Here is a 21,041-nt window from a genome sequence, read left to right on the forward strand (position 1 = left end):
AGAAAGCCACTAAAGACAAAGTAGCTCTCTATGAATATATAAGGTGATGTCATGTGATCAGCTTTAGGGAGGCATGCAAACTTTTCTTCTGTCAGCTCATCTGTCTCTATCTCTCTGTCTCAACAAAGCTTTTTTTGGAGGAGTGACCACTCCTTACAAAGAAAATAACTTTAAATTTTAAGTTATTAAGTTACAATTTTGAAACCTGAAATTTTGGCTTATTGATAATATATTATAATGTAAACATATTTTCAATGTATTTTATTTATAATGGCGAGAATAACTTTCCATGTAGTCAAGCTTTCTAGGGAAAATCGGAAAATGGACTTTATTCTGAAAATCTTGACCGGAAGAATTTTTGTTCGCAGCTGGGGGTTTTTTTCGCTCCACTGAAGGACACAGCTGCGGTTCACCGTTGTTGCCAGACATGGGTGGACACAGAGACGCGAAAGTAGTGATCATAGGATGTGGGATAGCTGGTATAGCAGCAGCACAGAAACTGGTGAAAGCTGGTTTTCATCATGTGCGGATACTGGAGGCGACAGGAAGAAGCGGAGGACGAATAAAAACAGGAAGGATCGGTGAGTAACATGCACTTAGGGCTTTTTCAGTCAATCTGCAGTTTTTTAAATTCTGGTGTCCGCAAATTACAAACACACAATTCATTTTCTTGTCATGATGGCAAGCAACAGTGTAAAGTTTTTTTTTTTTTATTTCCTCACACTGCACTTTCATGTTGGATGTGATTGGATGACCTAAAGTGAAAGCGCAGCATACAGATGCATGCCAGGGATATGATAGAAGGACTTTGGATACTACGTTAGAGAGGACACCTTATAGCACAGCTGTATAATGAGTTGAACTCTGGCAGAAACTTACACATTGCATAACCGTAATGTATAGCTCCTCCAAGCGTCATAAAGTGGTGTGTAGCAAAGGTTTTGTGGACCCATATGAAGGATTCGTAAGAGAGGAAAGCGAAGTAAAGAAAGAAGCCTTACTGCTGTAAACTGTTCAAAATACAAGATGCAAATAATTTGGAGCAATATGCTGCTACCATTCTGCAACTGACTGGATCAAGTTGGTAATGACATTCAATATGTTTTTGATAATACAGTAACTAAGAGTGATAAATTACTGAAAGCCACATTTAACAGAAATTAATATTTAACTGTTACATTTGAGTTCAGTAACCTTTCTGTTCTATAGGAATATAACTAGATTACAACCAACTGGCAGCCGGTTGAGTCCCCTCGATTTGTGCTAACTGACAAAGTCTCATTCAAACCGATTGAAACATGGCAGGAGTTTGTCTACATTTATAAATTAGACAGCTATTATATGAAACCTTCAACAATGTCTCCTAGAGTGATTGGACTCAATCCAAGTCAGACTATAACTGTTTGCAGAAAGGTTGCCTTCTATAAGGTGAGATTATTCATAGCATCCCCAGAGTATTTTAGTTTATCGATACTATGCCCTATCAATTTTCCCCCGATCTTTGTCAGGTATTTACCAAAAAGTGATTGCAGGAATTTTTTTTAGAAATGACTTGTTGGTTTGGTTTTTGGTGAAATTAACATCACTGTTATGTTTCCATCACTTTGAATACATATTTTCAGGGCCTGAAAAGAACTAGATATTTTATATATGTAGATACAATAGGTAGAGGTAGGTAGGTAAAGTAAAGTAAAATAGGTAAAGGTAGAATCATGAAGATACTTGAAAAACAGGCCATTTCTTTGAGATATGTATATATCTATCTCTCTCTCTCTCTCTCTCTCTCTCTCTCTCTCTCTATATATATATATATATATATATATATATATATATATATATATATATATATATATATATATATAGATAGATAGATAGATAGATAGATAGATAGATAGATAGATAGTCAGTCACGGTTCTGGGTCCGTTGGACCCAGCAATTGAGTTTATTATGTCATCATGGATTATTCTTTATGTTTCTCTGGTACTTTGTGTTTCAGTTATCTTGGTGTTTTGGATTTGTCAAGAGATTTTTGTTTTTATATAATTTGATCAGCTTCATGAAATGTGTTTTTCTGTTGTTTAAGCAATCTAAATGTCTATGTGACTTTTCACCTAATAACTTTTGATGAACTTATTCAGCTACTGAACCATTTCCTCTTTTTGAGAACAGATGTAGAAAAGGGAAATAACCCGTTGCTTTTAGTACACTCTGTACAAAGTGTAGACAGGAAACTGCAGAGCATGTTTTTAATAGAAGTGAAACTATAATCTTAAGTGTGTGCTGATTCTGAGTGACGTTGTTATTTTTGTACACACACACACACACACAGACATGTATAAAATAAAGGAACGCAGGCAGCAGTGTGCAGTTGCAGGGTGCGTTTGCTGCTGCCCACGCGTGTAAAAACGACTGCAGTCTCTGTGTTTTCTAACTCGGGTGTCTTAGCTGAAGAATTACAGGGTGATTTAAAGAAATCCCCTGTCAGGATTGTTTTCTCATTCTCTTGTTGTGATGATGATGATGATGTTTATTATTAGAGTTTCATGTTTCTGTTTATCCATGTTTTAGGAATTGTGGTTTCATGTATTATTTTCTGTCCGTGTCTTTTAGTAGTGTTTCATGTTTTCTGTTTTATTGTGAAAGTCGTTGTCTTAGGTTAGTGTGTGCAGCTTTGTTCCCCCCTGTCTCGTTAGCCCTGATCTCTCCCAGCTGTGTCTCCCTCCTGTTGCCCATTCCCTCATTACTACCCTGTGTATATAAGCCCTGTGTTTTCCCATGCTCGGTGTCGTGTCGTACCCTCAGATTATGCCTGTGTGTTTTTTGGTTTCTGTATTCGCGGCACTTCACGTTTGGTTTTCATGTCAGCAATAAAGCTGAGGTTTTGATTTACAATTCTGTGTTCGAGTCCTGCGCTTGGATCCTCCTCTCCGCCTGCCCGCACACAGAGCCCTGACATAGATAGATAGATATAGATATAACCCCTTCAGAAATCCAGTTTACTCCAGTCTGTTTACGAAGACATGTAAAGATATTACTCGTAAAAATTTAAAGGAAAAAAACACACACACAGAAACATTGGAAACCGCTCTTTGGCTGACGATCACTTTTTGGCACAATACCAGCAAATAATAGAGCACCAAACAGAGACAGAGATTTAACAAAAGGAGGCAGGACTTCAAGGACAACATAATTAAAAGAACAAAACACTTAACTAAGAACACTGGGACTCGGGATTATGACACCAAGGTCTGTAAATGATACTACTGTGTTAACTAATCTCACTATTGTTGTCTCTTAGGACAAAATTCATTCAACAATATACAACATAGTGTAGAAGAAACTAGACACATTTTAAAAATAGAAATACAATTAAAACCTGTTCCTATGTAACAGTATATTTGATCATGTGGTTAATAAAACAGTAGGCTGATTGGTTATCCAGCCAACCCTTGCCTATACCCTTGCCAGGCAGCTCTAATACAACAACAGCATGGCAAGAGTATATAATCCGATTATTAAAAGTTGTTTCCTTCTCTGCTTCTGGACAAAATCTTTTTACCTGTAGGTGATAAAATTGTTGAGATAGGAGCAAACTGGATCCATGGGCCGTGTGAGGAGAACCCGGTGTTTTGTCTGGCCCGTCAGTATGGGCTTTTGGATCCAGAAGCCCTCAAGCCGGAGAACCAGGCCTTGGATGTCAGAGGCCATCTTCCTTGGGTTCCCAGATTCTTCAGCAGTTCAGGTTCAAGGATGTTTTTATAAAGTGTATTTGTTGGTTTGATTGTTTTTTTAGATTAGTAATATTTTGATTAGTCTTACACATAACCTAATTACTGGGGCAGGGAAGGTACGTCAACCAAATGCAAAGTATTAATGCAAATAGACAAGGAAAAGGCAGAGGCTGTAAATCATCATTGTTTGCATGCTGGTGTCTTAACAGTGTGAATGGTGTGGCCAACAGCCACTGAGCTCTGCCATCAAGAGGTGATATAGTTAAAGAGTGAAAAAGTCCATGAGGAGTAGAGAATTCCCTTCATTTTATGAGGATGACTTCATGGAACAAATGGATTTTAAATTGATTTAAAAGATTCAGAGCATACTAAATCTGTCTTGGTCATCTTTATTGAATGGGAAGATAAAGTGTGAAACCAGCCTTCAAGAAGAGCTCTGAACTGGAGGAGAGGTTAAAAAAATGTAGAGAAGTCTAGATTTTCCTGACCAGTGTTCTTGTGTAACATCTGCAGGTCGGGAGCTGAACGCTGAGGACATCTTACCTGCTCAGAAATTGTTTTTGGAGCTGATAAATGAAAGTTCCGATTTTCAGAGTCAAAGAGGAGAACCCTGGCCCAGTGTGGGTGATTTCTTACGGGCACAGGTAAATTTCTGGCTGTGTTTTTATCCACAGCAAATCATTAGTGGCATCTAGATTCTCACATGGATTGTGGGTGTTTTTCTTTGCTTGTTATCTGGTGTAGGTGCAACAGCACGCAGCAGAGAAATGGAAAGATGTTGATGAAGCCACCAGATCTCTGCGACTCTGTGTGATCAGTAACATGTTGAAAGTCGAGTGCTGTGTCAATGGGACTCACAGCATGGATGAGGTCAGCATGGGGGCCTTTGGCCTATACAAGACTCTACCTGGACTGGACTGTACATTCCCAGGGTTCGTACTCCTGACTCTGCATTTACACTGTGCAAAAACAACCATTTATTTTGTTAGGGCAAACAAGCAAATACTCAGTCTTAATTATTGTCTTAGTAGATTAGTCAGCCTGTAATGCAATTTTTAATTTAATTCAGTAAATTGTTGCAGCACATATGACTTAATAGTTATGTCCTTTGTTTGTACAGTGGCTATGAAGGTCTAACCCAGAACTTGATAGAAGAGCTCCCTGCTGGTTTAGTGACCTACAATAAGCCTGTGCGCTGTGTCAACTGGAACAGCGCAAAGAGCGCAGAGCCCGTGATGATTGAGTGTGATGGCCAAAAGCTCGTTGCTGATCACGTTATAGTCACCGTGCCACTTGGTAAGTTTCACACGCATAAAATGCTGATTTATACCTCAGTGTATGAAGGTTTTATTACTTAATACATGCTCCCTTATTCACATAGGGTCACAAAAACAAGTACTTCCACATTGAGGCTCAGTGAATTTAAAGTTGTTGTCTTTTTGTCAGGATACTTGAAGAAGCACCACTCAACCTTGTTCCATCCTCCTCTCCCTCTGCACAAGCTGCTCTCCGTCCAGAGGCTGGGTTTTGGGACAAACAATAAAATATTTGTGGAGTTTGATTCACCGTGGTGGGATGCTGACTGTGAGGTCATCTTCTTCGTGTGGGATGATGAGGTGAGATTTCATAAAGGCATACTCAGCCACCTAAATAAAGATACTGTGCATGCTGTGTTGGATCTTAAACAGGAGTACATCAGCTCATATCTCTGTTTCAAAATGTTTGTAGGTTTATGCTGGTTGTTAGATTCTTTGCTAACGCTTGAATGTCTGTTTAATCCCTTTTCATACTTCAGGATGCTGTGGTGGACCAGGTGCCAGATGTGCAAACATCCTGGATAAAGAAGTTGTTTGGCTTCACTGTACTCAAACCCACTGAAAGGTCAACTGCTCACAAAATGCTAATGCTTGCCCAGCATTTTAGATTTGCACTGAGTGGTAAAAACATGCCAATTCGTACATTAACAGTGCAGTTCTGTGTGTGGTTTAATCTTCAGGCACGGTCACCTTCTCTGTGGCTGGATTTCTGGACATGAGTCAGAGTACATGGAAACACTGTCTGAACAGCAGGTCACAGATGCCATCACACAACTTATTCGCAGGTTTACAGGTGAGTCCAGACAGATCATAAGTAGTGAGAAATGCCAGATATTCCAGTGTCATTAGTTTCACAAGGACTTACAAAAGTCATTTTAGAAAGATATGTTTTGGGGTTTGTTTGTTTTTTTGCATGTTTAGGGAACCCCATCATCACTCCAAGGAGAATCCTGCGCTCCCAGTGGTTTCACGATCCGTGGACGTGTGGATCCTACAGTAATCTTGGAAAAGGCTGTTCAGAGCAGGACCTGGACAACTTGATGGAGCCCCTTCCACCAAAAGGATCAAAATCACAAGTAGCTACATATTATGTTCACACTCAAACCACCAGAAACATCATTAAAGGTCTAACACTTCTTTCTAATTTGCCTCTTTCAGCCCCTGCAGGTGTTGTTCGCTGGAGAGGCAACTCATCACTGCTACTTCTCAACCGTCCATGGAGCTGTTCTCACCGGGTGGAGAGAAGCTGATAGACTTATCTCGCACTACTCACTCATTACTCCTTCTGAGTTTCCAAAGTCAAAGTTTTAAAAAATTGCTCTTTGCCACTAAAAAGCTCAAATTTACTATAATATAAAAATGTACTTCACTTTTGATGTGTTACATTATTTTTAAACAATGAAAATCAGAGTGAATATGAAGGCTTGCTGCTAACTTGAGGATGTTTAATGGGCCTCACTGGTACTTTCAACCAGTACAGGCAACACACACAGTGTGTAGAATAATGATGTGTTGACATGAATAATGGTTGTTAATACTGACTGTGCAAATTTGTCATTTGAGGACTGACAATAACTGACTGAACTTTCCTTTTGCAAACTCGAATTGTTGCGTTTGGACTGATTTTAATTAACTATGAATAAACTGTATTTTCTAGTGGATCGGCTTTTTGTGAATGTAATTTTTAGGAACTAAGCACATCTCCTGACATGATGCATTTTAAGGCAAATATTACAAGGTCCTTCACCTCAAAAATGCTAGAACAGCTTTAAAATATGACTTTTTAGCTGTTTTTTAAGCACGCTCACAGAGCCCACAGATCTCAGGCACAGAGGAGAGTTTGGGGCCTCAAGGATCTGCTGAGGATGTATGGATTTAAAGGTTCACTGAGGTAGGCTGGGGCTTGTCCATGAAGAGCTCTAGAGCAGCAGTAATGCATCTTCACCTGCTGCTAATTTGTAAAGTATAATATACTTTAACTTTTTATTTAAGATTTTCTGCCTTTAGAATCATCAAAGTCCTTCTAAGTCTCATCATCCAATACCGTTTCAGATCACCAGTCAAATCTTAAAAAATAAATTCTAAAAAAGTTTGTTGATTGTAATATAGGGGTTCAACGGGGTGAAAATGTATCACCTCTTTGCAATCTTTTTAAATGATTTTGAGTATACAATGAATAGGTATTATAATGACTGCAAAATGAGTGATGATGATGCTGAGGTCTGTGTAAGACTTATTGTTCTTACGTATGCAGATGACACTGTAGTATTGTCAGACTCAGAGACAAAGCTATAGAAGCCTGTATACCTGTTCTGACTCGTCTCCCCAATGTGATGTTTGTGTAATTTCACTGCAGGCAACTGCAAGTGGCAAATAAAGGCTTCATCATAAGAAGAAGAAGACTTTAAATGCAGTAGAAAGATATTGTGTTGACTGGAAACTAAGTGTAAATTCTAATAAAAGTAAAGTTTTTGCAAGAGGTAAAGTAAGAAAATTCCATGACTTCAAATTTGGAATTTCTGTATTACAAGCAGTGGATCGTTATGCTTATCTTGGTGTCACATTTAATTACAATAACCACTTGAAAGGGCTATTAAGTCAACTGGGGCAGATTTGGAAAGCTCTATAGTTTGTTAACTAAAGCTAGAGATCTGGGATTATCTGTTGAAACTCAGTTACAGTTATTTAACCAGTTGCTCTTACCAGAGGCGTGGGACCATGAAGACATTTCATTAATTGAATCTTAAAGCAAGCATTTCAATATACAGGATTTTATTATTTATGAGAACATACCAGAGTGGTGAATGATAGCTATAAGACCACTTACTGAGATGAGTATATCTGATATTCTGAGACAAAATTGGAATTCCAAAATGTTTAATAATTTTGGAATTCCAATTTTTTCCAATAAATTACAGAATATTTCAACAAGAGATCAAACTGGAATAAAATTTGTGTAGTTTCTATTTTGTGTTATCTGGAAAAGGTTTAGATGCGGTGTTCCCAGTCATTATGGGTAGATTGTATGGAGTTATATGTACCAAATGTTTATGTGGACTTTGTAGATTAGGGAAACTTGGAGATGACTCTCATTACTTGTTTGAATTTAGTCATTTTAAGTTGCAAAAACAAACATGTCTGCCTGTGTATTTTAGGTTGAGACCAAATGTTTATAAGATGGAGAAGTTGTTTAATACTAAGAATATTGTTAAGGTGCGTAAACTTGCAAAATTTTATAAAGAAATTGTATATAAACGTGGATATGTGATTTGTTGGGAGAATGAAATATAGCCTAAAAGTCTGTACCAAAATAGGGTTTTTAAAGGCTTCCCCTTGAAATAATCTCCCTACCACCATCTTTGACACCGTCATCAGTTTTTATTCAATGACACGGAAGATTTTCTGCCCAGCTCAGGTGTTCCTGCAGGGGGCGGTAGCAACTTATACGAACCTGAAAAAAGTAGAAGAAGTCGTCTTCATGCCGGTGTGTCTGCCAGAAACTGATTGCCGTCCGCGGGAGCGCGCGCAGCTGCTTAAAGCCGCAGCGCCCGGATTACTTGCGTTGCCAGCTACTTCCGTGCAACTGATACAACGTGGGGGGAAAAAACCCAAACACATTTATGCCTTTGTTATTAGGCAAAGGTATGCATTTATGGAGCTTTAACGTTTCTTGTAACCGAATTATGACGCTTATCAGAAGGTTGCTTTCAGTGTGTAGCGCAGTCACGAATGACTACACGCATCACGATGGAATAATTAATGCCTACAGGTTTAGTATGTCTACTCTCGTTGTTCATATTTGTTATAAGACTGTCGAATAGTAGTTAAAACAATAAAGACCTATTGTACCAGTATCACCATGACTCTTTCTTGTTTGTTCAGAATAACGACTGAGAACATGGCATTTTAGCGCTACCAAAAAGTGATTGTGGCCTATAACTTGTCACTGAAACAATATTTCGGCTTCAAACTTGTTGTATATATTCCAGAGGGGTTACATGTGATATATTATATCCCAAAAACTCTCCAAGAACTGCTGAATAACTTGTACAGGAACAATAAAACTGATAATATGCCATTTTCGACCTGCCAAAAAGTGATTGTGGACTATAACTTGTCACTGAAACAATATTTCTGCTTCAAACTTGGCGGATGTCATTCAGAAGGGTCATATGTCAAATATTACATCTCAAACAGTCCCTTAGAAATGCTGAATAACCTGTAAAGGAACATTAACATTGATAATATGCCATTTTCAGCCTGCCAAAAAGTGATTGTGGCCTATATCTTGTCACTGAAACAATGTTTCTGCTTCAAACTTGGTGGATGTCATTCAGAAGGGTCCTATGTGACATATTATATCTCAAACACTCTCCAAGAACTGCTGAAAAACTTTTAAAATAACATTAATACCGATAATATGTCATTTTCAACCTGCCAAAAAGTGATTGTGGCCTATATCTTGTCAATGAAATACTATTTCTGCTTCAAACTTGCTGCATGTCATTCTGAAGGGTCCTATGTGACATATTATATCTCAAACAGTCCCTTAGAACTGCTGAATAACCATTAAGGGAACGATAAAACTGATAATATGCAATTTCCAACCTGTCTGTGAAGGTTCTCAGTCATCCAGGTCATCGTAGTTTTTTTCAAAATTGTTGGATATCATCCGGAAGGGTTACATGTGATATATATTATGTCCCAAACACTCTCCAAGAACTGCTGAATAACTTTTAAAAGAACATTAATACCGATAATATGTTATTTTCAACCTGCCAAAAAGTGATTGTGGACTATATCTTGTCACTGAAACAATATTTCTGCATCAAACTTGTTGGGTATCATCCAAAAGGGTTACATGTGACACATTATATCTCAAACAGTCTCTAAGGACTGTTGAATAACTATTAAAGGATCATTAATACCCATAATATGCCATTTTCGACCTGCCAAAAAGTGATTGTAGACTATAACTTGTCACTGAAATACTATTTCTGCTTCAAACTTGGTGGATGTCATTCAGAAGGGTCATATGTCAAATATTACATCTCAAACAGTCCCTCAGAACTGCTAAATTACCATTAAGGGAACAATAAAACTGACAATATGCAATTTTCAACCTACCAAAAAGTGATTGTGGCCTATATCTTGTCACTGAAACAATATTTCTGCTTCAAACTTGTTGGGTATCATCCAAAGGGATGATATGTGGCACATCATATCCCAAACAGTCTCTAAGAAATGCTGAATAACTTTTAAAGGAACATTAACATTGATAATATGCCATTTTCAGCCTGCCAAAAAGTGATTGCTGCCTATAACTTGTCACTGAAACAATATTTCTGCTTCAAACTTGTTGGGTATCATCCAAAAGGATGATATGTGGCACAGCATATCCCAAACAGTCTCTAAGAAATGCTGAATAACTTTTAAAGGATGCCATTTTCAGCCTGCCAAAAAGTGATTGCCGCCTATATCTTGTCACTGAAATACTATTTCTGCTTCAAACTTGCTGCATGTCATTCAGATGGGTCATATGTCAAATATTATATCTCAAACAGTCCCTTGGAACTGCTGAATAACTTGTACAAGAACAATAACACTGATAATATGCCATTTTCAAGCTGCCAAAAAGTGATTGTGGACTATAACTTGTCACTGAAACAATATTTCTGCTTCAAACTTGTTGGATACGATCCAGAAGGGTTACATATGATATATTATATCCCAAACACTCTCCAAGAGCTGCTGAATAACTTTTAAAAGAACATTAATACCGATAATATGTCATTTTCAACCTGTGCATAAAACGTCAAATTTCAAAAATGTTGTAATTCAAAAATAATACAAAAAAAGGATAATGGCCAAATGGAAACAGGTGGGAGGAGATCTGCTTAAACACATTAGGAACACCAAGTAATAGGAAAGACAAAACAAACGGTAATAAAAATGTCATTCCAATACAGCACTTATTAATTGAAACGAAAACCAAAAACAAATAACAATTACATCCAATTAAAGAAGAAACCACCAGTTAAACTAAACTAACAAATAGACCAGAAACAGGGGGTATAGCAGAAGCTCAACACCAGTAAACCATGGAACAACATATATATTAATTCTTTGCATACAGTAACTATACTAACATGTTAGGAAACACAAAATAATTGAATCATCCTACAAACAAATTGCAATCAAAGCTGAACTCTAATGTTGTGAACAACACAGAAACACACACAGCAACACGAACATAAATTAATGAATTAATAAACAAATTGAACAGGTTGAAAATGGCATATTATGGGTATTAATGATCCTTTAAAAGTTATTCAGCATTTCTTAGAGACTGTTTGGGATATGCTGTGCCACATATCATCCTTTTGGATGATACCCAACAAGTTTGAAGCAGAAATATTGTTTCAGTGACAAGTTATAGGCAGCAATCACTTTTTGGCAGGCTGAAAATGGCATATTATCAATGTTAATGTTCCTTTAAAAGTTATTCAGTATTTCTTAGAGACTGTTTGGGATATGATGTGCCACATATCATCCCTTTGGATGATACCCAACAAGTTTGAAGCAGAAATATTGTTTCAGTGACAAGATATAGGCCACAATCACTTTTTGGTAGGTTGAAAATTGCATATTGTCAGTTTTATTGTTCCCTTAATGGTAATTTAGCAGTTCTGAGGGACTGTTTGAGATGTAATATTTGACATATGACCTTTCTGAATGACATCCACCAAGTTTGAAGCAGAAATAGTATTTCAGTGACAAGTTATAGTCTACAATCACTTTTTGGCAGGTCGAAAATGGCATATTATGGGTATTAATGATCCTTTAATAGTTATTCAACAGTCCTTAGAGACTGTTTGAGATATAATGTGTCACATGTAACCCTTTTGGATGATACCCAACAATTTTGAAGCAGAAACATTTTTTCAGTGACAAGATATAGGCGGCAATCACTTTTTGGCAGGTTGGAAATTGCATATTATCAGTTTTATCGTTCCCTTAATGGTTATTCAGCAGTTCTAAGGGACTAATTGAGATATAATATGTTACATAGGACCCTTCAGAATGACATGCAGCAAGTTTGAAGCAGAAATAGTATTTCATTGACAAGATATAGTCCACAATCACTTTTTGGCAGGTTGAAAATAACATATTATCGGTATTAATGTTCTTTTAAAAGTTATTCAGCAGTTCTTGGAGAGTGTTTGGGACATAATATATATCACATGTAACCCTTCTGGATGATATCCAACAATTTTGAAAAAAACTACGATGACCTGGATGACTGAGAACCTTCACAGACAGGTTGGAAATTGCATATTATCAGTTTTATTGTTCCCTTAATGGTTATTCAGCAGTTCTAAGGGACTAATTGAGATATAATATGTTACATAGGACCCTTCAGAATGACATGCAGCAAGTTTGAAGTAGAAATAGTATTTCATTGACAAGATATAGGCCACAATCACTTTTTGGCAGGTTGAAAATGACATATTATCGGTATTAATGTTATTTTAAAAGTTTTTCAGCAGTTCTTGGAGAGTGTTTGAGATATAATATGTCACATAGGACCCTTCTGAATGACATCCACCAAGTTTGAAGCAGAAACATTGTTTCAGTGACAAGATATAGGCCACAATCACTTTTTGGCAGGCTGAAAATGACATATTATCAATGTTAATGTTCCTTTACAGGTTATCCAGCAGTTCTAAGGGACTGTTTGAGATGTAATATTTGACATATGACCCTTCTGAATGACATCCGCCAAGTTTGAAGCAGAAATATTGTTTCAGTGACAAGATATAGGCCACAATCACTTTTTGGTAGGTTGAAAATTGCATATTGTCAGTTTTATTGTTCCCTTAATGGTAATTTAGCAGTTCTGAGGGACTGTTTGAGATGTAATATTTGACATATGACCTTTCTGAATGACATCCACCAAGTTTGAAGCAGAAATAGTATTTCAGTGACAAGTTATAGTCTACAATCACTTTTTGGCAGGTCGAAAATGGCATATTATGGGTATTAATGATCCTTTAATAGTTATTCAACAGTCCTTAGAGACTGTTTGAGATATAATGTGTCACATGTAACCCTTTTGGATGATACCCAACAATTTTGAAGCAGAAACATTTTTTCAGTGACAAGATATAGGCGGCAATCACTTTTTGGCAGGTTGGAAATTGCATATTATCAGTTTTATCGTTCCCTTAATGGTTATTCAGCAGTTCTAAGGGACTAATTGAGATATAATATGTTACATAGGACCCTTCAGAATGACATGCAGCAAGTTTGAAGCAGAAATAGTATTTCATTGACAAGATATAGTCCACAATCACTTTTTGGCAGGTTGAAAATAACATATTATCGGTATTAATGTTCTTTTAAAAGTTATTCAGCAGTTCTTGGAGAGTGTTTGGGACATAATATATATCACATGTAACCCTTCTGGATGATATCCAACAATTTTGAAAAAAACTACGATGACCTGGATGACTGAGAACCTTCACAGACAGGTTGGAAATTGCATATTATCAGTTTTATTGTTCCCTTAATGGTTATTCAGCAGTTCTAAGGGACTAATTGAGATATAATATGTTACATAGGACCCTTCAGAATGACATGCAGCAAGTTTGAAGTAGAAATAGTATTTCATTGACAAGATATAGGCCACAATCACTTTTTGGCAGGTTGAAAATGACATATTATCGGTATTAATGTTATTTTAAAAGTTTTTCAGCAGTTCTTGGAGAGTGTTTGAGATATAATATGTCACATAGGACCCTTCTGAATGACATCCACCAAGTTTGAAGCAGAAACATTGTTTCAGTGACAAGATATAGGCCACAATCACTTTTTGGCAGGCTGAAAATGACATATTATCAATGTTAATGTTCCTTTACAGGTTATCCAGCAGTTCTAAGGGACTGTTTGAGATGTAATATTTGACATATGACCCTTCTGAATGACATCCGCCAAGTTTGAAGCAGAAATATTGTTTCAGTGACAAGTTATAGTCCACAATCACTTTTTGGCAGGTCGAAAATGGCATATTATCAGTTTTATTGTTCCTGTACAAGTTATTCAGCAGTTCTTGGAGAGTTTTGGGGATATAATATATCACATGTAGCCCCTCTGGAATATATCCAACAAGTTTGAAGCCGAAATATTGTTTCAGTGACAAGTTATAGGCCACAATCACTTTTTGGTAGCGCTAAAATGCCATGTTCTCAGTCGTTATTCTGAACAAACAAGAAAGAGTCATGGTGATACTGGTACAATAGGTCTTTATTGTTTTAACTACTATTCGACAGTCTTATAACAAATATGAACAACGAGAGTAGACATACTAAACCTGTAGGCATTAATTATTCCATCGTGATGCGTGTAGTCATTCGTGACTGCGCTACACACTGAAAGCAACCTTCTGATAAGTGTCATAATTCGGTTACAAGAAACGTTAAAGCTCCATAAATGCATACCTTTGCCTAATAACAAAGGCATAAATGTGTTTGGGTTTTTCCCCCCACGTTATATCAGTTGCACGGAAGTAGCTGGCAACGCAAGTAATCCGCGCGCTGCAGCTTTAAGCAGCTGCGCGCGCTCCCGCGGACGGCAATCAGTTTCTGGCAGACAATCACTTTTTGGCACAACACCGGAACAAAAAAAGCTTGACGGCAGATTCGAGTCGGGATGTAAACAGTGAGACACATGTCTGTTTAGTGCATGCAGTTGAGTCAAAGTAAGTGTTCTCTTAAAGCAAATGAAGGACGGTGGATATATATTTGGGTAAATAGCATGAAACTGTACCAGGCACTCCGTCATGTCGACAAGTTCAGAACCGTTTTCGACTTTGGCGGACGGGAAGTGGCTCACTGGTTCCCCGGACACATGGCTAAAGGTGACAGCTTCGGCTTTACATTGGCTGTAAAGTGTGGTTTATGGTGCTTTTGAAAATGCGGGTAATCTGGTGTTCGAGGTCATTTCTTGGTCACATAGTTGCTGAAATAATTTGTTCTTTGTAGGACTAAAACAGATGAGAGCCAACCTGAAGAGTGTGGACTGCATCATAGAAATACACGATGCCAGAATATCCTTTTTATTAAATTACACCATAAAACAGTATCATCTTTTAAATAAAAAACAAACAGTGGTGTATTTAATTGTATCAAAATTCCAATAAAAACCGTATTTTCTGGAGGGTGCTGCATGATGCCAGCTGTCATAGCTTTTATTGTTGATATTTGGACATTATTCCGTGTTATTTTGTTAACCAATACCTTAATAATCGATGAGAGATTTTGGCATATTTTTAGGGTGAAAAATCTTTTATATTGGTGTAATTTTAATTTTAAGCCTGAATATTTTTATTTATAAAAAGCCCTTACCTCTACCTAAAGTACCTCTGCAACATCAGCGGATATGATGGGTTATGATTATATGTATAGATAATCTATACACTCTTAAAAACAAATTATTTTATAGACAACATAGCAACATAGCTTTGACAACAATTAAGCTTTGACTTTGAAATGGGGAAAAATGGTGTATATAGGTAGTGAGTTTTTTTCTATTTTTGATTTTCTTAAATATATTGAAGGACAGCAGACAAGGTCACATAAGAAAAAAGAGCAAATTGATATAAACATTAACAGTGTATATGGATTTTATCACCCTTTTTAATCCTTAAGAGAAACTCTTAAGAATAAGAACATTTTGTGCAAAAGGTACTCTATGCACCATGTTAACATTTTCATTGTAGAAGCGACTTTTTTAAGGCACGGCAGGAAAATAAAACAGGAAAGAAAAAAGCACATTGGTTTGTGATTCGGAGTAACCTTTTAAACTTTACTTAAAGAAAGAGCTACAGGAGAGACAGAGAGTTTTCACTATTATGCCAATAAACATGGTGCATAGTTGTGAAAATAGAAGGTGCATCACTGTGAACTGATCTGGGAGATGCACATGAGCTGATTTTAAAAAAATATATATTTATCTATGCAAGATTTTGGCAAGATAACAACTAAATTATGTAGAAAGTGGTTTAGTTTAGTTCAGAGCTTGTTTACCACCTGAGCAAGACAGGTGTTTCTAGTCCTCTACTAAGTACTCCACGTGTGTTCTGAATTTCAAAAATAGCATGTGGTCAGGTGATAATTTAAAACTGCGGGAGCCCTGTGATGTTAATCCTTAACTTTAAAAACATCCCATTCTCTGGAAGAAACCCGGTGTTTCAGGACACACTGAGTGCCAAACCACATTTGCTAATTCTCAACAAGATGGACCTCGCTGATCTGTCCAACAAGCAGGTACAAATTCTTGCAGCAGCTTTGGCAGAGTCGCATGTCAGCAGCATTTTACTGTACTACAGCTACATTTACTCTGCAGAGAATCCTGAAGAAGCTAGAAAAAGAAGGGATGACACATGTTCTCTTCACAGACTGCTTAAAGCAGAGAGACCACAACATCAAAAAGGTAGAAAAACATTTTACTGTTTGCAGCCATTTCCTACACAGCTAAAAAAGTTGCAAAAGTTATGAGCACAGATGTGCAAACTAATTCTGTCTTCTTTTCTTTAGCTGGTGCCAAAGGTGATGGATATTATTGCAAGCAAACCACGCTTTAACCGAGAGGAGGTACATTCAGTCTGGACGGTTAAACTATATTGTTTTAGTGCTCTGTGGCAGAGAACATATATCCTCACTGCTTCTATACAACCTCAAATTCAATTTCTTGCACAAGATATGAGGTATGTCCAGAAAAAGTGCCACAAAACTATAGAAATTGCACTCATATCCTCACCATGCTGTGAGTTTTGCCTATTAAATAATGACACGTCCCTCCTTATTGGCTATCTTAGTCTTTAAGCTACAAATATGGAAGCAAATTGCTCACCAGTGTCTTCTATGTTGAAGAAATTAGTTTTCTTTGAATGTTACATTTTCCTACTTCATTGATTTTATTTAAAATGCAACCACATTAACGTGTTAAACTTTCAGATTACAAATTACTGCCTGATGGTGATTGGAGTGCCCAATGTTGGGAAGTCGTCTCTTATTAACTCGTTGAGAAGAACAAATCTAAAAAAGGGTAAATGCAGAAAAGTTGTGGATTGATTTGAAGATTTCAGTAGAACTTTCACCTCCTCATTAACGAGTGTTGCACTTGTACACTAATTTCAGGTCGTGCATCTCGAGTAGGTGGGGAACCAGGAATAACCAAAGCGGTCCTAACTAAAATTCAGGTGTGTGTAGAGAATGCGTTTGCCTTTGTTTGTGTTTTGATGGTCTGATCAACCATCCAGTATTTATAACTGCTGCTGTCCTCAGGTGTGTGAGCGACCCATAATGTACCTGTTAGACACACCTGGAGTCTTGCCTCCTAAAATTGAGAGTGTTGAAACAGGCATGAAGCTGGCCTTATGTGGTATGCAGATTTTTTTTCTCCCTAACATAATTATTGTCAGTTTGTATATATGATAAAATTATTTTTTTCCAAATAGTTGGATTTCTTGTTTATACAGAATGATTTGAAAATCTGTTTTTCTCCAGGAACTATACTGGACCATTTAGTGGGTGAAGACATCATTGCTGACTACTTACTCTATTCTCTGAACAGGCTAGGAAAGTTCAGGTGGAATTTTTCTTTCTCCTATTTTGTGTTCATGTGCATTTTTTATTTTTTTTATTTAGCTTTCTCTTGAATGTTTACTGTAAAGATGTGTTTGTGTGCAGTTATGTGGACAAATATGATCTCCAAGAGCCTAGTGACGACATCCAGCATGTCCTCAAACGCATTGCTGTAAAACTTGGAAAAACTCAGCGGGTCAAAGCGATTACTGGAGTGGGTAAGACACTGCTCATCCTATGCATACAACTGCTCTGTACAGTGTAATTAATGATTTATTTATCAGTGATTTGGTTTTATTTATTTGCTTTTTGACTGGGAACAAAATTGATGCCACTGCCTTGTCTGTGTTGCAAGCAAGCTTTGTAGTTTAGCATGAAGGCTTGAAATGGGGATAAAAAAAAAAAAAAGTCTGCAGGCAGGAGCTTTAAATAGATATTTTTTATATATATTTAAAAGTAAAGTAAAGAAAAAAATCTTACTATTCCTAAAAAATAAAAGTGACTGCTTATATGCAACTGGCCATTTCCTTAGTTACTATTACTGGGTCAAGATCTGAAGACTGTGGGTCACCGCGTGGTCTTCTGCAACTGTAGCCCATCTGCTTCAACATTTCATGTGATGTGTGTTCAACATTCCTTGAGTTACTGCTGCCTTCCTGTCAGCTCAAAGCAGCCTGACCATTCTTCTCTGGCATCAACAAAAGCATTTTCACCCAAAGAACTGCCACTCACTATTTTCCCTTTTTCTGGCCATTCTCTGTAAACCTTGGAGATGGCCGTGTGGCCATGTTCATTCTCAGTTTGAACTTTGGTAAGTGGTCTTGATCATGTCTGCATGCTTAAATGCATCAAGTGACTGGATGATCATATATTTGCTTTAATCAGCAGTTTAACCTACTGCAGTACCTTTTTTGAACTACTTGCCTTGGAGTCATTTTTGACCAGGACATGTCCTTCAACGCACATATTAAACAAATATGTAAGACTGCTTTCTTCCATTTGCGCAACATCTCTAAAATTAGAAATATCCTGTCTCAGAGTGACGCTGAAAAACTAGTTCATGCATTTATTACTTCCAGGCTGGACTACTGTAACTCATTATTATCAGGATGTCCAAAAAACTCGCTGAAAAGCCTTCAGCTAATCCAAAATGCTGCAGCAAGAGTCCTGACAGGGACTAGAAAGAGAGAGCATATTTCTCCTGTTTTGGCTTCCCTTCATTGGCTTCCTGTTAAATCCAGAATTGAATTCAAAATCCTGCTCCTCACATACAAGGTCTTAAATAATCAGGCCCCATCTTATCTTAATGACCTTGTAGTACCATATCACCCTATTAGAGCGCTCCGCTCTCGCTCTGCAGGCCTACTTGTTGTTCCTAGAGTATTTAAAAGTAGAATGGGAGGGAGAGCCTTCAGTTTTCAGGCCCCTCTTCTGTGGAACCAGCTTCCAGTTTGGATTCGGGAGACAGACACTATCTCTACTTTTAAGATTAGGCTTAAAACTTTCCTTTTTGCTAAAGCATATAGTTAGGGCTGGACCAGGTGACCCTGAATCCTCCCTTAGTTATGCTGCAATAGACTTAGGCTGCCGGGGGATTCCCATGATGCATTGAGTTTTTCCTTTCCAGTCACCTTTCTCACTCACTATGTGTTAACAGACCCCTCTGCATTGAATCATATCTGTTATTAACCTCTGTCTCTCTTCCACAGCATGTCTTTTATCCTGTCTTCCTTCTCTCACCCCAACCGGTCGCAGCAGATGGCCGCCCCTCCCTGAGCCTGGTTCTGCCGGAGGTTTCTTCCTGTTAAAAGGGAGTTTTTCCTTCCCACTGTCGCCAAAGTGCTTGCTCATAGGGGGTCATATGATTGTTGGGTTTTTCTCTGTATCTATGAAGCGCCTTGAGGCGACTTTTGTTGTGATTTGGCGCTATATAAATAAAATTGAATTGAATTGAATTGAATTGAATTCACGGGCAATCCTCATGGTTTGTTGCACTTTTCTCTTTTAACGGTTCAATCCCTTTTTTTCCTTGTCTCTTTCAGGAAATGTTACCATCACAATACCAAACTACACAGCAGCAGCATATGATTTCATAAGAGCCTTCAGGAAAGGAGAGCTGGGTCAAGTAATGCTCGACTGACCCGAGTCATTTTACCGACGATAACTAAAAACTGTTTCTGGATTTCTTCAAGAGCATATTAGTCTGTGTCTGCACTGACATGGTGCAGTTTTTTGGGCTTGTGGATAATGCAAAAAGTCACCAGACTCCTGTATGACTTGTAAATAAAAGACATTTATTAAATAGTCATTCTCAGTTTTGCTTGTAGGATACATGAGACAGATATCCAGGGTGGTGTAAACAGGATATTTATTGGCATAAAGACAGTGATAACAAACTCTTTAATTATTATGTACATCAGTGTAGCATATAATAGAGTGCACTTGTAAATGTGGAACAGTCTGTTGCTCCTGAGTATCTTTTGTAGGTAGATTAATTTTTTTTTTTTTGGAAGATGTAAACACCGTGAAAACCTTCCAGAGACACCGGTCGCTTTTGAGAGCAGCGGTAGGTTTGCCTCTCATCCATGTCATGATCACAGATCTCAGATGAATTTCAGGTGTTATTAGAAAACAGTGAACTATTCAGAATGCGAAGACGATTGTGGAAAACTAGCTGTCCCAAAGCACAGCACTCTTACTTATTCTGTTATTTAAATTATTGTATAAAGAACGAAATGAAATGTGTTTCACTGGTTGAGTTTGGAAGCTGAACAAAAACACGTATTTTCCTCTGTAAAATAAATAAGTCCATATTTCAGAGAAAAATTACTAATACTGTTTGATTTCAGGGGTGAGAAAATGCTGGTGCCAGGTTCCTTTCAACTTAATAAATGTTATAAAGTAGCTGATAATCTGTACTGCCATATTTTAAATGAACTGCAGCAAGTCCAAACTTTATATTAATACACCGGTCTGCTTTTAAACACAGATAGATTCTCTCATTTGTACAGAGCTGCAGTACAGGTCACTTTTTATTTTGTGCATATTATTAAAAGTATATATTTTTTAAATTTGGCAGTAGTTAAAATTGGCAGAAAGCAGCTCGGTTAGACTCTGAAGAGTCATTGGCATTTTGCTGATATGTTCTTCAGTGAAATACTAAGATTTAAGCTTTAGGGGTGGAAATTGACAGTAGTTCTGTTATATATGCAGAGATGAAGTCTGAGAGGTGAAATGTCCCCATGAATACTAAGCTGGTAACGCAGCCTGTTGTTTGCCGGTTGGAAAAACTGTAAAAAGTACAGTACAGTGATGCTTTTGTCATTGTTTTGTTCTGCTCCTGTGT

At 37.4% G+C, this 21,041-nt stretch overlaps 3 protein-coding genes across 5 annotated transcripts in view; 2 read left to right on the forward strand and 1 right to left on the reverse strand.

Moving 5' to 3' along the window:
* Positions 1–351: 351 nt before the first annotated feature.
* LOC147316276 (peroxisomal N(1)-acetyl-spermine/spermidine oxidase-like) lies at positions 352–6,707 on the forward strand. The gene is made up of 10 exons (XM_086259651.1): positions 352–581; positions 3,567–3,743; positions 4,246–4,376; positions 4,477–4,664; positions 4,853–5,028; positions 5,179–5,348; positions 5,528–5,613; positions 5,729–5,841; positions 5,970–6,124; positions 6,207–6,707. The coding sequence occupies exons 1-10, from the start codon at positions 428–430 to the stop codon at positions 6,357–6,359; spliced, it is 1,503 nt and encodes a 500-aa protein (XP_086115777.1). The 5' UTR covers positions 352–427; the 3' UTR covers positions 6,360–6,707.
* An 8,021-nt stretch (positions 6,708–14,728) lies between these two features.
* On the forward strand, positions 14,729–20,190 carry mtg1 (mitochondrial ribosome-associated GTPase 1). 2 transcript variants are annotated; one of them, XM_086259653.1, is made up of 11 exons: positions 14,729–14,967; positions 15,092–15,156; positions 16,271–16,375; positions 16,455–16,541; positions 16,646–16,702; positions 17,066–17,156; positions 17,249–17,310; positions 17,396–17,492; positions 17,618–17,699; positions 17,801–17,913; positions 19,405–19,731. In XM_086259653.1, the coding sequence occupies exons 1-11, from the start codon at positions 14,793–14,795 to the stop codon at positions 19,647–19,649; spliced, it is 1,179 nt and encodes a 392-aa protein (XP_086115779.1). In that variant the 5' UTR covers positions 14,729–14,792; the 3' UTR covers positions 19,650–19,731. The 2 variants fall into 2 exon arrangements, with proteins under 2 accessions (XP_086115779.1, XP_086115780.1); XM_086259654.1 differs by lacking the exon at positions 19,405–19,731 and adding an exon at positions 19,738–20,190 and having other exon boundaries at positions 14,730–14,967.
* The window catches only part of sprn (shadow of prion protein), a 5,652-nt gene continuing 4,657 nt past the window's right edge, over positions 20,047–21,041 (reverse strand). For both annotated transcript variants that reach the window (XM_086259657.1, XM_086259656.1), the window contains one exon: positions 20,047–21,041. This exon is cut by the window's right edge and continues 590 nt beyond it. The gene's annotated coding sequence lies outside the window, so the exon portion shown is untranslated.

Source organism: Aulonocara sp. 'chitande type north' Nkhata Bay, linkage group LG13, assembly GCF_057382095.1.
Source record: "Aulonocara sp. 'chitande type north' Nkhata Bay isolate Kocher_YH1m ecotype deep benthic linkage group LG13, A_spYH_male_GT1.1, whole genome shotgun sequence".
NCBI lineage: Eukaryota > Metazoa > Chordata > Actinopteri > Cichliformes > Cichlidae > Aulonocara > Aulonocara sp. 'chitande type north' Nkhata Bay.